The sequence below is a fragment of the Podarcis gaigeae genome (genome assembly GCF_964106915.1).
Source record: "Podarcis gaigeae genome assembly, chromosome: 2".
NCBI lineage: Eukaryota > Metazoa > Chordata > Lepidosauria > Squamata > Lacertidae > Podarcis > Podarcis gaigeae.
In genome coordinates, this window is record NC_139679.1 from 11,524,198 (window position 1) to 11,543,286 (window position 19,089).

At 46.3% G+C, this 19,089-nt stretch overlaps 1 protein-coding gene across 5 annotated transcripts in view; it reads right to left on the reverse strand.

Moving 5' to 3' along the window:
* DIP2B (disco interacting protein 2 homolog B) overlaps positions 1–19,089 on the reverse strand; it is a 181,089-nt gene that overhangs the window by 15,854 nt on the left and 146,146 nt on the right. For all 5 annotated transcript variants that reach the window (XM_083728810.1, XM_083728813.1, XM_083728814.1 and 2 more), the window contains 13 exons: positions 16,973–17,087; positions 16,189–16,328; positions 14,903–15,039; positions 13,042–13,122; positions 11,614–11,741; positions 8,863–8,977; positions 7,036–7,237; positions 6,177–6,286; positions 4,617–4,697; positions 3,632–3,755; positions 1,981–2,102; positions 750–861; positions 12–121 (listed from right to left, as the gene is read on the reverse strand). In XM_083728810.1, the coding sequence (XP_083584936.1) occupies positions 12–121; positions 750–861; positions 1,981–2,102; positions 3,632–3,755; positions 4,617–4,697; positions 6,177–6,286; positions 7,036–7,237; positions 8,863–8,977; positions 11,614–11,741; positions 13,042–13,122; positions 14,903–15,039; positions 16,189–16,328; positions 16,973–17,087 (1,577 nt within the window). The remainder of the gene's footprint in view (positions 1–11; positions 122–749; positions 862–1,980; positions 2,103–3,631; positions 3,756–4,616; positions 4,698–6,176; positions 6,287–7,035; positions 7,238–8,862; positions 8,978–11,613; positions 11,742–13,041; positions 13,123–14,902; positions 15,040–16,188; positions 16,329–16,972; positions 17,088–19,089) is intronic.

The following is a 19,089-nucleotide window of genomic DNA, read 5'->3' on the forward strand; positions in this document are numbered from 1 at the left end:
CACTACTGTACCTTCACTCCTGTAAGCATCCCTGTTGTGGAAACACTGAAATCCAGGTATGCCAACATTTCTGGAGTTGGTGGTTTATAGACCTGAGGTAGCCGCTTCCTGGGCAAATCATCTGGAGCAGATAAAAAAATGAATGTGATTAATTTTGTATGTGGTCTTTAAAAATGAGCTTCTCTGGGGAACAAAGCAAGCAGGAGATGCTGGAATGCAATAGAACTAACTTTTGCAACACACTTACAAGGTAGTCTCTTTGTTTTCCAAATAAATTACAACTGGGACCTGTTTACATATTTTCTAAAAACAATTTGCCTAAGAAAAGGAGAATGCCCACATCATACAAGAAGCCAATCGGCTCAACTTTTAAGATGACCTATGAGGACACACACACACACATACACATCACCAGGTTGGCGCAGAAGTATCTGATTGCTCTGAACTTAATCTGATTTCATCAATCAGCCGATTTGTTTTAAGTAAACAGAATGTCATGCAGTACTTCGCAAGGAAATACAGGCTACAAGCAGACGACCAATGATTTTCTATCATTTGAGAACCTTGCTAAGGTGTGAAATCAGATTTGGACTTGTATTTTGAAGGCGGCAATAAGCAACTAGAAACTTTAAATGGCTTCTGTTCTCTGTGAATGCTCAACAATTGTGGTATTGGTGAGAAATCCCTCTCCTCTATGAATATGGCTAACAAGTAACTAGAACAGCTAGACAGACCAGTAGCTCTCTTACCTGTATCAATGATGGTTGGCCAGGTTTTCACATCAACAGCAGATGCCGCCTCTCTGGATCTCAGTAGCCTCATCAAGGTCTGACTTGTGAGGATACAGGCAGCTTTGCTAACCTAAAACACATTGAACAAGTGACTGCTGTTAGGAAGCAAACAAAGAATTAGCAAACACAGACTACCATAAACTAACCTGAGATTTAAGAGCTTGCAAACTAAGGAACGTGGTTGTATCTGAAACCACCACCTATTAGTACAGTGTTTTTTTGAGTGTTCAAAGTGCTTTACACAGTGTGTCATGCAAACCAGGCCAGGGCAAGCTAAACGTTAGTTAAGTGAGACTGTCTTTGTATATTGTCCAAACCAGGACTTGTGCTTAAGCTCGCTCCTCACTAACCAAGAGCTGTAACCACGAGTCGCAGTTGGGACAACAGGCTGAGCTCAGCATGGCACAGCAGCGGAAAGGATCGCAGAGGAGCAGGGCAGTCTCACTAAGCTAATATTTGGCTTAGTGTGTTGTGTGAATGAGGCCATTGTCCCTGTATTCCTTAATGGAATCCTGCACAGTATCTCATTATTATTAACCCCCTATTAAAGGTAAAATTTTTGTTTGGGGGGGGCAATGCTGAGAGACAGCAGTTTGCCTAACACTACCCAGTGAATCTGTGGCTGAACTGAGGTTTGAATCTGGAACTCACCAGCCCACAGGTCACACTTTGAGTTTCATGTCCAGTATCTTAAGTTTCATGGACTTAAACGTTTCATGTTTTTCTTGTCCAGCTTTGACTTTACCCTGAGAAGCATCCAGCCCTTTTGCTACTTTGTATTTTACAAGAATCGGCAACCACAGAAAGACTATTGTACTAGCATGAAACAGAATACCACATTCTAGTGCAACAGAATACATTAGAATGCAATGATGTTCTTGTTCAGCTTAAGTGTGAAGGACAAGAGCAAGGTGAATGCACAATGTGACCTGGAACATAAATGGGAAACTAGCTGGCAAGATGCAAACTGTTCCCACTCATTTAATGTTCTGTGAATTATCAGGCAGCAACAAGGTATTTCCACCGCATTTCACTGGTAACAACATAACAAACATAGAAAATATTTTTCCACAGGGTTAACAACACTCTCTACCTTCTAACTTTCATAAAACAGATATTTCATTACTCTGAGATAAAAGGCCAACAGCGGATTTGGATGTAAACGGCTTTCAAGCTTTTTGCTACTCACATCTACAATCATCCGCACGGTGGGCAAAGTGGCAGTGAGATTCTGAGCGTGTGGAGGCCGGACAGTCACAGGGATGCAACCAGCATACAAGCAGCCATAAAATGCTGCAATGAGCTCGATGCCTGCAAGGCAACACAGGAAGATATAGCAGAGAAGTAGCTCAACATCCTCCACCTGGTGTCCAGATTTTCTGCTGCAATGAGCTCCTTAAAGATTGGCAGGGACTGGCAGGATGCTGACAAGCGTGAGGCAGGGGAAGTGGGGTTGGAGTCTGACTTGGGAGAATGCAGGCAGTGGTTTGTGGGTGCCTGTACCAGCCAGGAGGCAAGAATCGGAGGCAAGAGGAAGCTTCAGAGTTGGAAGAGGAGGCAGGCAAGGCAAGTGAAGGACCAGGTGCTTCCCCACCCTCTTCTACACCACTGTCTCTGAGAACCAGGAGAGAATTTAAGCAGGAAGAGCAGAAGAGGCTTCCATGCAGGCCTAGTCTCTGGCTACATGAGCGCAGCCCGTTGTGGGAAGGTACATAAACCGGTGCAAGGGGAGTGATTCCCAGTTGCTGCAACTGCTCCATAGAGTGTGGACTTTGGGAGTAGCTGCCTAGATGCTAGATTGGTTTGTGTATGTATCCAGAGCTGTAGAAGCGGCTGTGTTATCTCTGATGATAAAGAGTGAACTCTCTGCCATGTGCATTCCTTTGGCTGGAAGCGCCCTTGAAAAAGAGTCACAGCTCTGGAGGGCAAAACACTCCTCACCCACAGCTCAAGGTGGAAATGCAAGCCACGCAGGAGATCTGGTGGCAGCAGACCAGACAAGGCAAGAGAGAAATTTTAAGAGGAGCTGCCATGAAGACCCATTCCTAATTTACACTAGGAATGCAGTAAAAACCTGTTGAGTGAATCACTACACAAAATAATCTGGCAAAGCAAGGGAGAACGAAATGCAGCAGATCTAGACTGGGATCACCAATATGATTATCTGTCACAGTGAAAAGCAGTATTAAGCCACACTGGGGGAAAAGGCCACTTTTTGGATTCTCACTCCAAGATTATGCCTATCGAAGCTAAGCATCTATTTGGCAGAAACCCCAGAAAACTTTGCTGATTGGGGGGCATGGAGATTCAGAAGCCAGAAAGGGGTGCAAGCGGGGAAATGAAACAGAGGACTGAAAATCATTAAAATGCCCATTGTCTAAACTACCACTGAACTTCCCAAATGTATAAAACATCATCTCCTGGGCCTAAACTTGTTGAGAAATGAAAACAGAACATTATTTGACCTGAGTTGAAGTGCAAACAAAAAGATCCCCTCGATCATTCTTCTCATCTCTCTCTCTTTCTTTTATTCAAAAAGTAATAATTTTTATTACAGATTTTCTTTGTTTACAAAAGTATGTGCATCCTCTCTTTCTTCAGGCTGTGTTTTCTGCAGATCAGTTACATTTGTTGCACTCTTCTCATCACTTGAAGAAGAGTTCCTGTTACAATTCACATGATCTTCCCCAAATTTGAATTTGCGATACCAGACACCTCAATTTTGCACATCATAATGCACTCCTTACATTCCAGGGCACAGCAAAGCTTTGCCGTTTAGAGCTAACAGGATGTACTGAATTCTGTGAAACTCCACACCAACAACCCCAGGCATTGCTTACCAGGAGGATAGAGCAGCACCACGTTATCACCGGCATTGAGGTGTCCCTTTTCATACAGAATCGATGCGATTCGCTCAGCTCGCTTGTGCAGCTGCAGGCAGGTGGCTGTACAGACAGGGGCCCCCTGGAAGAGACAGAAAGAAACATCCTCTAAACAAATGCATGGTGCTTGAAGAGAGTGCTTTGGAAACATATCTGAACAAATACAGGCTGGTCTCTGGAGGATCACTTGATCACTCTCTCAATTCACTTAAACTGCAATGTGCAAAGAGTCTTGGGGGAATGATGCTTTTATTAACACAGCCCCATAACTGGGCAAAAGATGACTGTTGCACGCTCAAAGGATGCATAGAAACCTCCTGGTTTCTATCTCTGATTATCATGATTTAAACTTATCATGAACCCATCCTCTTCCATTTTGTGACTAACCGTCTGAGCCCAGCAAATGCACTGACCTCAGCTGACATGGCACACAACCCTTAAGCCTGAACACACACCCCAAAACGTGGAAGAAGCACGTATCAACTGTGCCGCTACTCTACAGGGAGTAAAGGTAAAGGTAAAGGTACCCCTGCCCGTACGGGCCAGTCTTGCCAGACTCTGGGGTTGTGCGCCCATCTCACTTAAGAGGCCAGGGGCCAGCGCTGTCCGGAGACACTTCCGGGTCACGTGGCCAGCGTGACAAAGCTGCATCTGGCGAGCCAGAGCCGCACACGGAAACGCCGTTTACCTTCCCGCTGGTAAGCGGTCCCTATTTATCTACTTGCACCCGGAGGTGCTTTCGAACTGCTAGGTTGGCAGGCGCTGGGACCGAGCAGCGGGAGCGCACCCCGCCGCAGGGATTCGAACCGCCGACCTTTCGATCGGCAAGTCCTAGGCGCTGAGGCTTTAACCCACAGCGCCACCTGCGTCCCTACAGGGAGTACAAGGCAGATAAAAGTTTGCTAAATGCATTATTTGTATGTTATCAGACCCCCATCCCTACCTTTGCATTGAGCAGGAGGAAAAGCATGTGCTCGGGCGTTGCTTGTGCTCTCCACTGGAGCACCTCAGACAGGAATTGATGCTGCAAAGAAAAGAAACCGTTAAGCTGCAAAGGCAACCTAAAGATGTGGCAGGGCACTGGTGCAAAGAGGGAGATGGTCCTTCGTAGATCAGCCCAGGCTTCTTTGATATAGGACACCCATTGGATGGGAACAGAGAGGCAGATCAATACTGTTTTAGGTGTGCAGTGGGAGATCCCAGAGGGGTGACCTAAGCACAGGCTGTGGAGCCAGCCTAGCTGGGACTACCTGGGGTCCACATTGAACAGACGTCTGGCAAGTATCCAGAGGAAACAGAGCCAGAAGAGACTTTGATTTAAGCAACTTAAGGAAGCCACAGGGAACTGGGGCAATGTGTGGTTACCTTTTTTGTTTAATAGCTCTGCAGTGTGGCGAGGGCAAAAGTGCCAAGTGTCAAAGCAGTTATGATCCTAACTAAAGATGGGAAGGCCTGGAAAAAACCGGAGAAAGTGGATTTCCCCTGTTTTTTTCAAAAACCATTTTTTCTGTTTGGTTTTGTCAAATGGCAGTGGTGGTTGCTCGTGAGTAACCAGCCAGGACTCAGACCTGTCTTTTACAGGTTTTATTTTGGTGCAAACTATTTACAGTGCAGAGCCACAAGGTCATGACTGCCTCAATCGCTAGCAGAATCCGGGAGTGGTTGTTTCCTGGACCTCCCCCAACATAAAAGTCTCATTACTCCCAGCCTTTTCCTTCCCTCTTTGCGCTTTAGACCTCTGCGCAGGGTGGGCGATGGAAGGGGCGTGCTTCCCTCCTGGCCGGCTTGGCCAGGAGCGGTGCTGAGGCTCCCTGCAACATCCTTTGGTCCTTTCACCTCTTCCCCACTGAAGGTGAGGCTTTCCTCATCACCAGAAGAGGAACTGCTTCGCAAGATTTTCAGAGGCTCCCTGTAACACAACTGCCCCTCTGTTTCCCGCCCCTGTTCCGATGGCAGTTCCCTGACAGGTTTCCCCCCATCTTTTCCGGTTTTCCCCCAGGTCTTCCCGTCTCTAATCCTAACCCTCTTCCCAAAATTATGTAAAACTCTGGATAGCTCAGTTGGTTAGTGTGTGGTGCTGATAACTGCAATTATGCAGGTTCGATCCCCATATGAGACAACTGCATATTCCTGCATTACAGCGGGTTGGACTAGAGGATCCTCAGGGTTTCTTCCAACTCTGCAATTCTATGATTCTCCCCCCTCCCCAATGATAGAGCACGCTCTGCTGGAGGATACCGCCCCTACTTAGACTAGGCCTGTGGCCACCTGGCCAGGCAAACCAGCAATTACCTCTGAGCAAACCAGAGTGATAAATGGCTCTCCTGACTCTTTAGGATTTAATGGGCAGGAGAAAAGCAGGTACGTTCAAATCCACTTGGGGCGCTAGCCTGCAAACACCTTTGTCCTACTTTTTTTGACAAGGCCAAGAAAGCAGTTGTGCATAGGATCGCCCGGTTCCAATCCAGGTAGCAGGTTTGGATAGCATGTAACAGAAACTCACCTTTCTCACCAAATCATTCTCTTCTATCTGTCCAAGGTCTCTCCCAGAGGCCTGTGCAATGCGCTTCCCTGCAACCAGGTTCCCCACCATCACAGAGGCGGGGCCGACACCTGTTGACAGCAGCAGACACTTGATAAAGGAAGGCAAAAACCACACAGTTGTGTACAAAAGCAGTATAGGAGGAAGGGAACTAAATTAGGCACCACCCTGGTAAGAGGATTCCAAGAATAAGGCATGAGACTGAGCCTTACAGGAGAGGAAACCGCACCAGATACGTACATTAAAAAAACACACTAAAACAATGCAAAATAGACACTCAGGGCAAAGACCCATTTATGCTGTTGGGAAAGCCTGTCAAAACAAAAATATCTTCAATTTCCTCTAGGAAGTGCAGATAATGAGTGTCTGTTGTACTCAACAGGAACACTACTGCACAGAACCTGTGCAGCCACACTGAAAGCCCTGCTCCAGGTTACTGCAGAACAGGTTTCTGAGATCTTTTAATTACTTCATGAAAAATAAATTGTTTTCATTTCAGAGTATTCATTATATAGATTTTTTTTGGTGGGTGGGGGGCACTATCCCATCCCTGTGTTCTGTCCCAAATAAAGTTCCATCCATTAATTTTCTTGAAAAGAAGTTATAAGGCCTTCCTTGTTTCATGAACAATATCAGTGAAGGAATTTCAACCAAGAATAAGCTTCCAGTCCAATTAAACTGCAGTGCTAAACACAACTTCCTAAATAAGTCCCATTGAACTCAACTAGGCTTACTTCTGAGTAAACGTTTATAGGACTGTGTTGCTAGTGTGGTGTTTTTTTTTTTAAAAAAAGAATGTCGTGTTTTCTCATACAGTTACCTGGTTGTTTTTGCCTGGGTTTTGGCAGATTAGTCACACACGTGTGCGGACACATGAGAATGTTGCATGGGTGCAGTGACCCCTCCAGGAAGTGTTGTTTGGTCTGAGATATATGGATCCCTCCCAGAGGAGTTTTTGGCAAAGTATTGGCTGGAACAAGAGCAAGGCAATATACTCCCACTTGGTGAATGCTGTCGATCGCCTAGGAATAAGAAAACAAGAGAATGACTTTCCAGTGCAGCTTAATTGTGAATCGCTTCAATTCATTACCTTGGCGGCTCAAGAAGAGATGCTGGCAAACCCATCCCTGAGAGCTACAATGTAAATCTATCACAAGCTTAATGGTCACTGCTACCTTGCAAGTAAGATATTGAAATAATAAACAACGGGCAGTTAGCAGGCAGTTAGAAATCATCCAGGCAGGCCACATTCTCACAGGAAGCTTTCTGCATTCCTAATTTACAATGAAAGCATATTATACAGTAAAGCTTTTTTTGTGGGGGTGGGGTGGGGTATAAGGTGTGGGGTTGAAGAAATAGGCCTACATTATGTTTTCACCTTTGCAGGTGGGATAGTCAGGGGAGGGGTCATTAACCTTGTGTGCATGGACACTACATGATCTTCAGCTCCTGAGTGCATTGAAAAAGGTTTCTCCCTTTCAATAAAAACACACACCTTCACGCCGTATTGCCATTATTTTGAAACAATTACTTTTAAAAGTGACTTTAGGGGAAACCCTATGCAAATATGTTAATAACAGTAAGAGAAACAAGATGTGTGTGGCTTTGGGTTTGTTTCTTGCATCACTCCTTGTTTTTGAATCCCACACACTTTTGTTGTAATTCAAAATAAAAATAAAGAAAGACATGCACTCCTATACCGAATACATTTACTTGGTATTGAGCTTTATTGGGACAATGGGATCCGCTTCTGAATAAATATACACAACTGCTTTTAAAAAAATACTGAAAGCTGGATTTAACAGCTGTTGCTGGTGGGCTTCCTTTGGCCCTATGAAATTTTAACCTGTACAATAAAATGCTTTGCCTAAGAGGTAAAGGTAAAGGTAAAGGTACCCCTGCCCGTACGGGCCAGTCTTGCCAGACTCTGGGGTTGTGTGCCCATCTCACTCAAGAGGCCAGGGGCCAGCGCTGTCCAAAGACACTTCCGGGTCACGTGGCCAGCGTGACATCGCTGCTCTGGCGAGCCAGAGCTGCACACGGAAACGCCGTTTACCTTCCCGCTGGTAAGCGGTCCCTATTTATCTACTTGCACCCGGAGGTGCTTTCGAACTGCTAGGTTGGCAGGCGCTGGGACGGAGCAACGGGAGCGCACCCCGCCGCGGGGATTCGAACCGCCGACCTTTCGATCGGCAAACCCTAGGCGCTGAGGCTTTTACCCACAGCGCCACCCGCGTCCCTGCCTAAGAGGTACCCTACGTTTTAATATTATACCTCTGTTTCTGTATGTAACAGGTGTGACATGCAGAATTATCATCATCATCATCATCATCATCATCATCATCAATTCCATGCATGCACCCAAATACACATGAATTACTTTTTGCTGGGTGGTGCTGAATTTATTTTGGTTCTCGCCACCTTAGAAGAGGCTGCTTTGTGCAAAAATAAACATGTAGTGGTCCTTAAGAATGCAGAAGTTGGCCATCTCTATTGCATCCCACTTCGTTGATCTAGAAACTCCAGCCACAGACAAGACTCCTCAGTATGTCTGGCAAAGCATGGGCCACTACTAGCTGCTTCTGTTCCTAACAGGATGCCAGGCCATCAAGAAAGAGGAACCAATTTAGCTCAGGGACATTCTAACCTGCAGTACACGGCTCATCCACTGGAAACTGTCCTCTTCTGAAGCATCTGGCCGTTGTTCAGCCACCACCACAATTCTCTCATCGTAGAACACAGTCACAGAGAACACCGCAATCCTAAAAGGGAACAGAAGATGTGCTGTAGTGTGCATTCTTTGCTGGTGTAACCATGTCTGTAAAATGAAACAGCAGTGTCTGTGATGCCTGAACAGGGTAGGCTGAAAGAGATCACAGAGCCTGGCTACAAAGCCACCCCTCCCTTTTTAGGGCAACCAGAAATTCCATCCTACAGTCACACACACCTTACAGCTCCCCGTCCTCCTCACTATTCCCTCCGCTGTGCAATGACCCAAATCTGGAACATCTGCAAAATTTATGGCAGAAAGTGTTTCTAACAAGCGCATGACAGCCTACAATACTGATTACCATGGAATGCGGACCAAGATGATAATTAAACAAAATTCAAGGCGATTTCAGACATTTCACTGGCCAGTGGGAATCATCTGTGCTGGAATAATTTATACTAACAGTACTGGTTACAGTTACATTCATCAGAGAACCAGGATGTGTGTTGCCACTACCTATCAAGTGAACACTCAGTGATCACTTTGGCTTCTCCCCACCATGTAGCGTGCGCAATGGTCCTTAGTGTAGGAAAAGTAACTGGGTTGGCAGAGGTGGCAGAGGATATAAGCAGCATCATGGCAAAAAGGCATGAAACAAGAGGAAAGGAACAATGAGAAGCAAATGCAAATATCTCAGGGACTTTCGCCATGTTTTGTGTCGCCATCCTCTGCCCTCATAAAACAAAATCCATACTGCATAACAAGGGAATGGCAACTTTCGTAGCAAACAGGTTCTGTATTTGTGTGGCTCTCTAATTACATGCCACTGGATAATGAATTTTAGAAGTAAAACGGTGATCATCCCTTGCGAGAGGGATTCATTAGACCAGTGTTTCCCAACCGGTGTTCCGCGGCACACTAGTGTGCCGCGAGACTTTGCCTGGTGTGCCGTGGGAGGGAGGCGGGCTCCATGTGCTTAGAGCAACAGGCTGCCGCCCCAAGCCTCGCGCGCCCGACGGGAGCTCCTGCCGGGTGCGCAAGGCTTGCAGACACTCGCCCGAAGCACGGGGCACCCTCCGGAGGGCTCCGCGTGCTTCGGGCAACAGGCTGCTGCCCCAAGCCTCGCGCGCCCAGCAGGAGCTCCTGCCGGGCGCGCAGGGTTGCAGACACTCGCCCGAAGCACAGGGAGCCCTCCATAGGGCTCCCTGTGCTTCGGGCAACAGGCTGCCGCCCCAAGCCTTGCGCGCCTGGCAGGAGCTCCTGCCCGGCGCGCAAGGCTTGCAGACACTCGCCCGAAGCACGGGGAGCCCTCCGTAGGGCTCCCTGTGCTTCGGGCAACAGGCTGCCGCCCCAAGCCTTGCGCGCCTGGCAGGAGCTCCTGCCGGGCGCGCAAGACTTGCAGACACTCGCCCGAAGCACGGGCAGCCCTCCGTAGGGCTCCCTGTGCTTCGGGCAACAGGCTGCCGCCCCAAGCCTTGCGCGCCTGGCAGGAGCTCCTGCCGGGCGCACAAGGCTTGCAGACACTCGCCGGAAGCACGGGGAGCCCTCCGTAGGGCTCCCTGTGCTTCGGGCAACAGGCTGCCGCCCCAAGCCTTGCCGCCTGGCAGGAGCTCCTGCCGGGCGCGCAGGGTTGCAGACACTCGCCGGAAGCACGGGGAGCCCTCCGTAGGGCTCCCTGTGCTTCGGGCAACAAGCTGCCGCCCCAAGCCTTGCGCGCCTGGCAGGAGCTCCTGCCGGGCGCGCAGGGTTGCAGACACTCGCCCGAAGCACAGGGAGCCCTCCGTAGGGCTCCCTGTGCTTCGGGCAACAAGCTGCCGCCCCAAGCCTTGCGCGCCTGGCAGGAGCTCCTGCCGGGCGCGCAGGGTTGCAGACACTCGCCCGAAGCACGGGCAGCCCTCCGTAGGGCTCCCTGTGCTTTGGGCAACAGGCTGCCGCCCCAAGCCTTGCGCGCCTGGCAGGAGCTCCTGCCGGGCGCGCAAGGCTTGCAGACACTCGCCCGAAGCACGGGGAGCCCTCCGTAGGGCTCCCTGTGCTTCGGGCAACAGGCTGCCGCCCCAAGCCTTGCCGCCTGGCAGGAGCTCCTGCCGGGCGCGCAGGGTTGCAGACACTCGCCCGAAGCACGGGGAGCCCTCCGTAGGGCTCCCTGTGCTTCGGGCAACAAGCTGCCGCCCCAAGCCTTGCGCGCCTGGCAGGAGCTCCTGCCGGGCGCGCAGGGTTGCAGACACTCGCCGGAAGCACGGGGAGCCCTCCGTAGGGCTCCCTGTGCTTCGGGCAACAGGCTGCCGCCCCAAGCGGCATATAGTCAATATAGGCACAGAGTTAATTTTTTAAACATTTTCTAATGGTGGTGTGCCTCGAGATTTTTTTCATGAAACAAGTGTGCCTTTGCCCAAAAAAGGTTGGGAAACACTGCATTAGACACCATCTACAGACATGCCTGTATAATATGCAACTGTTTAGCACCATCAGATAACTAACCAGGTGCCATCTCCCCTACTTTTAAAATGGCCAAGTCTGCTGCTATTGAAAGACTGCCCTGAGATTTCCTGGATTTGAAGGCACAGGGGGAGGGGACAACAACACTTGACGTTCTCCTGCAATTTTGGAACCATGTTCAAAAGAACACTAGTAAACAACAGCTGAACACCCATAATTCATTCGTTATTTTTTATGGAGATGCAGACTTGCCTTCCTCTGTAAACCGTCTTTATAGATTCAACAGCCAGTCCAGTGGCCACAATGTCATCGGCATTATGTCTGCGTCCACTAACAATGAGCATCCCATCTATTTTTCCAACGACGAATACCAAGCTGCCCTGTATGGGGGAGAAGGGGGGGGGGGGAGGCATCAGCAAACACAGTCCTTCTCCCCATGATCACCGACTGCTTCCCCTTCTGCTATTTTGTTAATTCTTTTCTTTCATGTATTTAAACCACCCTTCCTACCAGGTAGAGTACATGCATCTTACAAGAGCCACAAAGACCACAGAAATCCCCCAACGTGAAGTCTAAACTTAGGTTTCCCTCTCAACCTGTTAATTAGTGACTGAAAAACAAGAACTGTGAAATATGAGAAGATACTGAAAGAAAGGAAATTTGGGTGGATGATTCTAAACTATCCATAAAAACTGGAGTGCGAATCAGATAACACGGGGGAAATAATTGTAGCATCTAAGCCACTCGGTTTCAAAGGGCACATTAGTATGCCACACAAGTACGTAAATTAAGCCAACATGTTGAATGGATTCACCACATGCAACATTTTTCTCGTCTCTCTCTGCTAATACATGAGAAATAAAGGAGTAAGGCTGCACCAAGATTCCCAAATGCAGCCTGTGCTGCAGATGATAAACTTGGAGGAACTTCAGAAGCAGGTTTACCCAGAAGCAGTGCCACTGCCTAAAAACTGCAGCTCAGCTCTACTTTGGGCATAGGGAAAGGCAGGATGCCAGGAAGCAGTCTTAATGGGGATATCTCCTGGCTGCAGTGAGAATGACTATCTGTTTATTGTTCTGAAAACTAACAACTTATATATATATATAAGTTATATATATATATATATATTGGAGGTAGGTGGGTGATTAAAGTAAGTGAAGTGTGTCTCTAACTTTAACAATGAAGGAGCAAACACTGTATCCTAGGCACCAAAAGTTGAGAAGCAAAGTTCTAACAAATTATAGTTATATGATAAATGCTTGCCTCTTTCAAAATAAGTTGCCAAATGTATATAATAGGATATATTTGTAAGAGGGGGGAAGGGATCACAGGGGGATTCAGGAGGGTTTTGCTTTTGTTTTAAAGACATTTCTTTGCACAGGCTTGTGTACATCCTGGCCCAGTGACTGCCTACTGTGAGATCCAGTGTGATGCAGTGATTTAGAGTGTTGCACTAGGACCTAGGAGACCAAGGTTCAAGTTCCCATTCAGCTTTGTAGCTCGCTGGGAGACCTTGAGCCAGTCATTGTCCCTCAGCATAATCTACTCCAAAGGGTTGTTGTTGTGAGGGTAACATGTGAAAGGGGAGAAGGTCCCCTTAAACTCCTAGGAAGAAAAGCAGGATATTAATGTAAATATTAATGAAAGAAGGAAAAGTGCAATGAATGCAGGTGAACGTACAGGTCCCACAAAACCTAGCAAACCAGAGCGCACAAACGGTACGTCGCCCACAGGAGAGCCAGCAGAATTCATAGGGATGACCTGAAAGTAGAAAAGGAAGGACATCAGGGGACATCATTTCTGTACAGGAAGATGCACAGTTTATTCCCATTGCAATACAGCAAGAGCCCTTTCCAGATGGAAGTAGCCCAGGGGAAAAAAAAACAACCCTTTCCCCTGGAACATGCTTTGCTTACATAACCCAGGCATTGACATTAATTGGAACAGAGTGCAAACCCAGAAAGCACAAAACAAGGAACGCTGACTCTCACTGACAGGCGCAAGACAGTTTTACTAGTAGGCTTAACAAGATTGGAAACCAGGGCATGATCTGCTGCTGTGATGCTGTGATGCTCAGAAGCATCTTGTTGCTCCTCTGTATTCACTGCTATCAAGGTGAGGTGTGTGCCAACCTTTCCTCCCCTGAGCTACCTCAATTTATTTTGAGCACAAAAAGATTGCACTCACAAGATCTACGTTTTCAGAGGAAACTGACAAGGATTAACTTGGTAGAAATGAAGGAAGGACAATACAGCTAGAACAGCAGGGAATAACAGAATCTGTCTACAAGATAGGGAGGTTCTCTGTGTATGAAACAGTGTGCGCAAGCTGTGCTGGAAAATAAATCACACACCCTGATCGCCTCAATGCCCTCCACAGTTCTACTCTGAATCCTACCCCTATATAACCAATAACACCTCAAATTTCTCAGCCACCATGGCAACTGGAAACTTGCTTTAAAAAAGTGTTTCTTTTAACTCCAGTCTGCAGAACTGAGTTAGTAACTTCACACTGCAGAACAGATACAAAGCCAAAGGCTTGTGCATCTTTGCTATGCATAGGGAGTCTCATTTAAAGAGCTGTACAGATTAAGAAAGACAATTGCTTTTCCACAGCCTCCCATATTCAACCTTTCAACTTCCAAAGCAAGCTGAGGGAATGCAGTCTGCCTGGATCTCTGGAAAGCCTAAAGCTCTCAACTCTAAGAGAAATGAGCAGAATTATTTATTCAGATGTGGCATCTGTGATCTCCTATATTCATCATTTCCTATCATGGTGCCACGAAAACAGATTTGTAGTCTTTCAGTGGCTAATTGTAGATGGTTCAACTTTTAGTACAGATACTCCCACACAGTGCTAAATTTGAGACAGTGTTTAATTAAGCTTGTATAGTCAGCTGTTAAGAACGTATGTTCAGCGCAGAAAGTCCTCAGTTGAAGTCTCACCTCAACCATGAGCTCATAGGTGGCTTAAGGAAAGCCACTCTGTCAGCCAAAGCTCCATCACTCTTTGCAAATCTGTGATATGGGGAGCATACTGACCTACCCCACTGGTCGCCATAGGGATTGTTAAGAATATATGCAAAGAAGAGTTTTTAGTACAGTCGTACCTTGTTTTGTGACTGGGATCCGTTCCGGAGCCCCGGCCGCTAGTCAAAAAGGACACAGGGCAAAGTGCCACGTCTGCACATGCCTGTGGAGCGGTTTGTGCTTCTGCGCATTTGCAAAGCGAGATTTAGTGCTTCTGCGCATACGTAAGCAGCAAACCCGGAAGTAACCTGTTCCGGTACTTACGGGTTTGCTGCGGACGTTTGCTGAAGTGGACGCTAGACAAGGCAGACATTCGCGGAGGTATTACTGTACTTGCAAGCACAATATGAATGCTTAATAAATATAAAAATTAAACACAGAAAGATTCCCTTTTTCTTTCCCATCCACTATCTCAAAAAAAGCAAAAAGCTGTGAAAAGCCCAAACAAACCCTCTGCTAACTCAATAAAACAGAGCACGGTCCATTTAAAGTGAGAATGCAGAATTACATACCTCAAATGTGCTTTTAGTAACTCCAGTCAGCCCATAATACATCATTCCTCCTGTTCTGGAGCTAACACAGATTTCACCAATCTCATCTGTCTTGCAGAGCTGAGGAGGTCCATCAGGCTTCACTATGCACATCATCCCTAGAACAAATCAAATGCCATTAGGGAACCTCCCATTCAGTCTTGGAGACAAACTCCTTCGATGGAAATATAAGAGAGGAAATAGAACAGAACAAGGCTTGGGACCCAAGTACACCTTTTAAGAAGCAACTGCTATGCTTAGAGCACCTGCAGTCCTATTTTTGTCTGTCTCCTTGTTTAAGGTGTTCAAGTTATCAAACACTTAACTTTAATGGGCAAAGCCTAATCTGGACTTTTCTTTCTTTCACAGCTTGCGCTTCCAGCATGTCAATGATTAGTCATCCCAGTAAAGCTCCTTTACGTTGTATTTCTGTTGGTTTCTAACTAGTTGCAAGTTCATTTCTAAGCACAGGAGAGGATAGGATGGGAAATGGGGACTGCAGAAACTTAGATGCACGGGTATGTCAAGGGGTGATATGGGCACAGACAGCAATTTTCCTAAGATGGAATACATATTCTCAAGGTAAATGCTACCACAAAACTAAATTGTGCTACTGAGACCTTTCCAAGCACGTGCTTTAAAAGGTGGATTGGCCACAGGTAACATGAGCCTTAAGAAGCAAAAGGATTAGAGGAACACAATACCCATTTTCTTTTTGAGTGGGCAGAATAAGCCCAAACAATTTGAATAACCATCATATGAAAAGGTCTGTTAGCAGTACCCAGAGGATTTTAAGGGGGCAACAGCAAAGGATTACATAGCAGCTGAGGCTACTGCAGGAGCAAAGCAGCCTTTGTGGCAGACAACATGGCTGCCCAACTCCCATATTTATTTGAAGCATTTTTACCTTGCTCTTCAGCCAAAGAACCTCCCAAAGTGCTTACATAATATCAGTAAAAATAAGGCAGCCCCTTCCCACAAATTTAAAACCTAAAGGACGCAACACGAGAGGAAAAAGTGGGGAGGAGGGAAGAGGAAAACAAACACACCCAGACACCAATTCTTAAAGCTGCTTTTTAATTCTTACAACGGCCAGCTGGATTTGAAAACAGTTCAGGGGAAAGAGGAACAAACCAACCTCTGCTGCAGCCAGAAAGGATAGCTATTGTTAGGTGATAGATGAGAGATTGAGGAGCCCAAACAGAGAAAGTTTGAAACATTTCAGAGCAGGGCCATGTACTGTCCCCTTCCACCAACATGATCCTCACCTCCTGGCATCACATGTCCAACATCCTGCACAGTGAGAGCCGAGTTCTTATCTTCTGTGTTCACACGTATGACACTATAACTCAAGCCATTCATCGATAAGATGGCTCTCCCAGGCAAGGGTGCCCCAGGGACACCAGGTCTAGGAATACAAGAGGCATTAATATACTACAGCACAATATGAGGGACACTGCTGGCTTCCTACTGATCATGGCCGGGGTGGGGAACTTCACGCTTGGGTATGTATATGAATCTCTATTTAGCCCTTGACACCCTTATGAGCTCCATATCCATCTCAAGCACTTTTACCTGCCTGGAATGTACCCACAAACAATTATCATGCCTCTTGCTTGCCACAAGGGAGATGTGTATGCATGGGAAGGAACCTCTGACTTTCATGTGTTACTTCCGGCACAGTGTAAGGCAAGCATTAACGACAAATAATTGGGTGGGTGGGTGGAGAAACATGTAATAAATTAACTATGAAAACAGTAAAATATTTAAATTAGTCGCCTTTGCTCCCCATCAGAACCAGGATACCTATATATAGCCCCTCCAGAGTTTTCACCAAGGCCAATATGTCCAAACGGATGGATGGCCATAGAGATATTATCGCCACTTGCTGTGAGAACAAAAGCAATGAATTACTCAGTGAAGAAGCTATTTACTGACTACAACTTTTGTTTCAGATGCCCCAGATAAGAAACGAGCTTGAAGTATTTGTAAATTGGTGGCATCTCTTTAAAACACACAAGAGGGTAGTTGGGGAAATCAGACATCACCTACCTCCGAATTGCCACAGTCATTGCTTCAGGAGATGTCGCGCAAGGACATATTGCCTCCGGTTTAAGCCCATGGCTCTGGAACAAGCTTAGGAAAGCATCGCAAGAGGACACAGACCCTGGAAGGCAATCATGATCATTTTAAACTGTGAACAGGGCCTGCTAAGAGAAACACAAAGGCTGCTTTAGGAAAGCCATAATATCTACAATTTATAGGATGCCTAAATGTAATAATATTTCCTAAAGATTTAGTGCACTGCAGACAGGTCTGAGTGCTATAATAGAGTGCCTCTTTCTAAAATCAGACTTCCTCACTTAATTACTGTGCAGTAATATAGTTCTGGAGCCCCAGGCATATTATAATTTGCGGGAGGCCTGTCTGCAGATGAAGTACACAAAACGCTGGATAAAAGCATATAATAATAAAACTGCAATGCCCACATTATGCTATTTATAAGGCCAGAAGAACCTCCACCTTCCTTTCAAAGCTCTCTGAGCATCCAACCTTTAAAAAAGGAATTACGGGAACTGATGTTAATTCTAACTGTACAAAGCATTTCACAATAATTCCTAGGACTGTGCAGACTCCTTGTGATTCTGAAAACATTTGTGAAAGAAGACAATTACAAGGTTTAAGTGCTCCCCCACCACACCCAGAAGATTAAGGCGTATCTTCCCAGTGCATTCTGCCTCCATCTGATCCAGAAGTGCTAATTGCATTCAAATTGTACTGCTTGCCAACACCATCTGGCCAGACACTCAATTAAGCCCCCAAGAGGAGCAGAAGCACCCTGTTGCTCATTTCTTTCAAAGACCCTTTGCCTCATCCCCTGTGAGCAATTTAAAGATGCTCAGGTCTCCTCCTCTGTGCTGCCTGTTAATGGAGGGGGTGATTCCCCCCTTCCCCCCTGCCCCCGTGGACAGAAATGGCTGTTGTCCTCTTTTAAAGATACAGTTCTCATAGGACCTCTGCAAAATCTTTGGCCATTTCTCTAGAGGTTGCCTTGAAGTAGACCCCCAATACCATGTCTGTCAGAATATATCCAAGTGTTTTAATTCAATTTCTTTAACTTTGCCAGTATAACTCAAGTTATTACATGCTGAGAAGTAGACAAAAGCAAGTGTTACTCTTATTTGACCACTGCCATTCCAAATTACTGCATCTAAGATGATTTAGCAAGGTGTTAAATACAGAACACCTTTACTCTTTATTATGAGTTTTGGTTTCAGTGTTGTTACCTGTCTCACATACTTAAGGCAGCATCAAGCTAGAATATCTAGGCAAAACTAAAACTGCAATTCAATTCCTCTTATAAAAGCAGCTCTGGAATATTTGGCAACTCACTGTTCTATAAGACAGTAATCATTTGAACAATATTGCAAAAAATACAATGAAGATTGCAAAAAACACAAAGAAGCAATCCTTTTATTTATCTCTATTCTACAAAATAAATTGCAACAAATGCAAACAGTACAGGGAAAATTCTCTTGACTGACATACACACACACACAATCTTTGCTCTCTATTCTTCTAATTTGAAAATACAGAAGAAATAGTTATAACCCAATTTCGTGTTGGAGTACAATGAAATATAGGTAAAAGGTAAAGGACCCCTGAATGGTTAAGTCCAGTCAGAGGCAACTATGGGGTTCCAGCGCTCATCTCACTTTCAGGCTGAGGGAGCCGGCGTTTGTCCAAAGACTGTTTTCTGGGTTATGTGGTTATGTGGTGACGGTTATGTGATGACCGTGACGGAAACCAGTGCGCACGGAAATGCTGTTTACCTTCCCGCTGCAGCGGTACCTAATTATCTACTTGCACTGGCGTGCTTTCAAACTGCTAGGTTGGCAGGAGCTGAGACAGAGGAACGGGAACTCACCCCGTCACGGGGATTCGAACCACCAACCTTCTGATCAGCAAGCCCAAGAAGTTCTGTGGTTTAGACCACAGCACCAAGAATTACTGAATTGCCCCCTCTCGCAAAGCTCATCAGAAGATTAAGTTACATTTCCTCAAGAGGCAAAGATTTTATCCAATGCTTTGCCCCCTGTGGACCACTCACTTCCATTGTATTGCATCTGGCTGCCCATGCCATAAATGATCTTAGAACATGCAGGCAA